Source organism: Crocuta crocuta, unplaced genomic scaffold (assembly GCF_008692635.1).
Source record: "Crocuta crocuta isolate KB4526 unplaced genomic scaffold, BGI_CrCroc_1.0 scaffold541, whole genome shotgun sequence".
NCBI lineage: Eukaryota > Metazoa > Chordata > Mammalia > Carnivora > Hyaenidae > Crocuta > Crocuta crocuta.
In genome coordinates this window covers 821,995-825,790 of record NW_027531901.1, presented here as the reverse complement: position 1 = coordinate 825,790, position 3,796 = coordinate 821,995, and the positions used below count along the sequence as shown (strand labels likewise).

Sequence of the window (3,796 nt, the reverse complement as noted above, 5' to 3'; positions counted from 1 at the left end):
TCTCTCTCTCTCTCTCTCTCTCTCTCTCTCTCTCTCTCTCTCTCTCCCTCTCTCTCCCTCTCACCCTCTCACCCTCTCACCCTCTGCCTCTGCCCTGCTTGCCCCCCCCCAATAAAATAAACATAAAAAAAAAAAAAAGAACCACTTACTACACTGCGCACTCGCAGCTGCCTGGAGAGGAACNTGATTTCAGCTCAGGTCGTGAGCTCTTAGTTCATGAGTCCAAGCTCCAAATCGGGCTCTGTGTTGACAGTGCGGAGCCTGCTTGGGATTCCCTCTCTCTCTCTCTCTCTCTCTCTCTCTCTCTCTCTCTCTCACCCTCTCACCCTCTGCCTCTGCCCTGCTTGCCCCCCCCAATAAAATAAACATAAAAAAAAAAAGAACCACTTACTACACTGCGCACTCGCAGCTGCCTGGAGAGGAACTAATAGGAACGTTAGCCGGTGGAGGAACGGAACTGACAGGCTGCCTAGCGTGAAGTTCAAGGACTCCCTGGCTCTGGCTCCAGACTCCCCCTCCAGCCTGCTCTCCCAGCTGTCCGTTTGCCTTGACTTTCCCTCGTTCAGCCAGCCTGTCTGTCCCCCGTCTTCCCTGAGCTGGCGATCCTGCCCCCAGGTGTGCCGTCCCCATCTCCTCTCCGTGCACGCGCCGTTCTGCCATCCTGGCCTGGCTTCCCTACGCTCGCAGGCTTCCAGAGGCCCCTTCCCCTCCAGCGGTAGCGGTGCGCCTCCCTGGGGTGTGCCTCCCTGGGGTGTGCTTTTCTGTGCGCCGGGCGGGCGGCCTCTAGGGCATGTGAGGGTCCGTCACTTGGTGCCTCGGAGGAGGTACTCTGTGAACACCTGTGCGTCGGGCCAGGAGGCGGTGACCAGGTAGGAGGGAGTCAGGACACCTGGGAAGGCCTGAACAGGCTGCGTGGGCTCGGAGGCTCCCGATCGGAGGCAGCAGAGCCTGGCCCGGCTCAGGGGTAACCAGTGCCGGCTGCACCAGGGTCACCCAGCATGTTCACCCCCTGAGGTCCTGAGTCCAGGGCTCTGAGGGGTGCCTGGGGTTCCCGCAGGGCTCTGTGCCCTGGGCCGGGCAGGGTACGTGAGGAGGGGCGGCCCCGCCAGCTCCGAGGACTGGGACCAGCGTAGGGAACGCACCCGAACGGGAGGTCAGGGCGCTTGGTACCCGTCAGGGGTTCTTCGTGCAGCCGGGAACAGGCCTTCCAGACAGAATCGGAACAGAAACGGTTACTAGTGAGGCTGATGGCTTCTCACTTCATGCCTGAGACTTTTGTCTGTCTGTCTGTCTGGCTTTTGTTTTTGTTTTGCTTTGGTTCTTTGTCCCAGCAGTAGATCCCCTCCTCTGTTGCTGTATCGGAGGAAACAGAAGTATAATTTTTCCTTCTTAATGTTCAAAGGGGGAGAGAGAAGGATCCCTGTGGCCCCATCAGCTTTCCTGGACTTTGGGCTGTTTTTGACCTTGGTTGAGGAGAGTCACGGGGAACGGGCATGTACTTACGGGGCCCTGGGGAGCAGGCGCCCGCAGAGGTGGGGTCTGCTCGGTACGGTTGTGCCTGCAGTGGGGACGGTTTGTTCCCCCGGTGTCTGCAACCCTTGGGGGGTGCAGTCCTGACCCGGAGCAGAGGCCTGCTTTCCATGACAGGGGGCTGACTGTGGCCTCACTTTCCGTTTCAGTGACATCCCAGAGACTGTGCCTTTGTTCACCGTCAACAGACAGTGTTCGTCCGGGCTCCAGGCAGTGGCCAACATAGCTGGTAAGTCGTGACAGGGTGGGTGCCCGCTGCTGTAGCCCGGCCTCGGCTCTGGCTCCACGGGTTTGGGTCGGCAAGGTCACCGTCTGCTGGGCGACAGCAGGGTCCCGAGAGGGCTCTCTGTGACCACACAGTGACGGACAGCCCCTCACCGCAGCCCCCAGCCCTTTCTGGAGCGTGGGCCTTCCGTCTATGAGGCTGGGGCCGAGTCCTACGTAGAGACCGGTGGGGAAGAGGCTCCTCTGTCCCCAGAACAGACGGACTCTGGAAAGGATGTTTATGAAATGCTTTTGTTGCAGGTGGCATCAGAAATGGGTGTTATGACATTGGCATGGCTTGTGGGTAAGAATCTCTTCCTGCCAGAGCGTACTGACGACTTCTACCAGTAACACTAATCTATATCTCCGGGGTTCTCGGAGGCTCTGCTTACAGGGTCCCCCCAGCCCTTGGAGGCGGCTGGCTGGGGGAGTAGCTTCCCACACATCAGCCTGGAGGTGGCCCCAGGCTCTGGGTGCTCAGGAACCCTGCACCCCTCTCGGCACTAGTGGAGAAAGGGAATTGGCTTTTAAGAGCTTGCTTTCTTGGGAAACCTGGCAGGCTGGAAAATGCAATTGTTTTTGAGAAAACCTACAATTTCAGTTTCCTTCTGTGGCCCCTTTTTCATTTCTGGAGCTGTTGCGAGAAACCGTGCAGGGCTGGCTCCCTGAAGGCCGGGGCTGTCGCCCCTACAGCTAGTCTGTGTGTCCGAGTGCGCCGTCAGGCCCCTGGCCCCCCTCAAGGTGGACACGCGCAGCGGCTCCTGGGCTCCGAGGGCACAGTCCGCTGTAGCACGTGGGGCGCAGGAGCCGTGCTGGGCAGGAGCCTCCGGGAGGGGAAGGGCCCCGGGGCCTGGCGAAGCCAGAGGGGGTTGGGGGGCTCTGGGAGGCGAGCAGCCCAGGGTTTGACATGCTCTCGGCCTTTGGTTTCCTCGTTGTAACATTTTTTTTTTTTAATATTTTTATTTATTTCTAGGAGAGAGAGAGAGAGAGAGACAGCGTGAGGAGGGGAGGGTCAGAGAGAGAGGGAGTCACAGACTGAAACAGGCTCCAGGCTCTGAGCTGGCAGTCAGCACAGAGCCCGACGCGGGGCTCGAACCCACGAACCGCGAGATCATGACCTAAGCGAAAGTCGGACGCTCAACCGACTAAGCCACCCAGGCGCCCCTCCTCGTTGTAACATTTCTTGATTGGAGCGTGGTTAGGCCTCCTCGGGGCTGTGCCGCTTGGCCCTGGCTGGCGCTCTCCTGTCCACTTGCAATAAAGCCAGAGGCCACTGGCCAGGCAAGGGCCACTGCCCGTCCGCCCTTTGATTTCTCTCATGTTCCTCTGTCTTACTCGGGGAGGGAGGGGTGCGGGAAACTTGAGAAGGCTGGAGCCTAAGTGAGTTTTTTAGAGGGTGTCTGAGTCCCCAGACAGGTTAAAGACTGTGTTTCTAGAGTAGTAAGGGTCTGGGCCAAGACTGTCCCCCAGCGGCTGATTGTGAGCAGTAGCCCGCGGTGTCCTGGTTGGGAGTGGGCTCTGGGGCCACAGACACCTGCATTTCTAAAGTTGGATCCGTGCTGAGTGACTGTGGACCAGTTACTCACCTCTCCGGGCCTCAAGTGTACTCATCTCTGCAATGGGGATGACTATCGCTGGCCTGGTGGAGTTGACAAGATTAAGTGGAGTAGTACCAGCAGCGGACACTCTGGGACGTAGGTTCTGTGACTGATGCGGTCAAAGTGCTCTAGTATCTGAAAAGATTTTAAAATAGCACAGGGCGCGTGAACAGCACTCAGAGTTCTGGGTCGCCCTTGCGGCCGTGTTCTGCGTCTCAGGGGCGGGCTTTTTGGCCGCTCTGAGCTCTTCCTTCTGAGCAGTCAGCGCCTCCCGGTCTGTGCAGGTCAGATGCTCTTTGATCTACGGCTTTTCAAATATTTGTCTCTCTGCCCTGGGAGCCCCTGGTGCCTGGGCTTCTGGCGGCGGCTCCCCTCCCGCGGCCGGCGCGAGGCGGTTCTCCTTG

General features: G+C 59.0%; 1 protein-coding gene across 1 annotated transcript in view; it reads left to right on the top strand.

Moving 5' to 3' along the window:
- The window catches only part of ACAA1 (acetyl-CoA acyltransferase 1), a 14,681-nt gene that overhangs the window by 7,434 nt on the left and 3,451 nt on the right, over positions 1 to 3,796 (top strand). The window contains exons 5-6 of the mRNA XM_077774009.1: positions 1,680 to 1,759; positions 2,056 to 2,098. Coding sequence (XP_077630135.1) covers positions 1,680 to 1,759; positions 2,056 to 2,098 — 123 coding nt within the window. The remainder of the gene's footprint in view (positions 1 to 1,679; positions 1,760 to 2,055; positions 2,099 to 3,796) is intronic.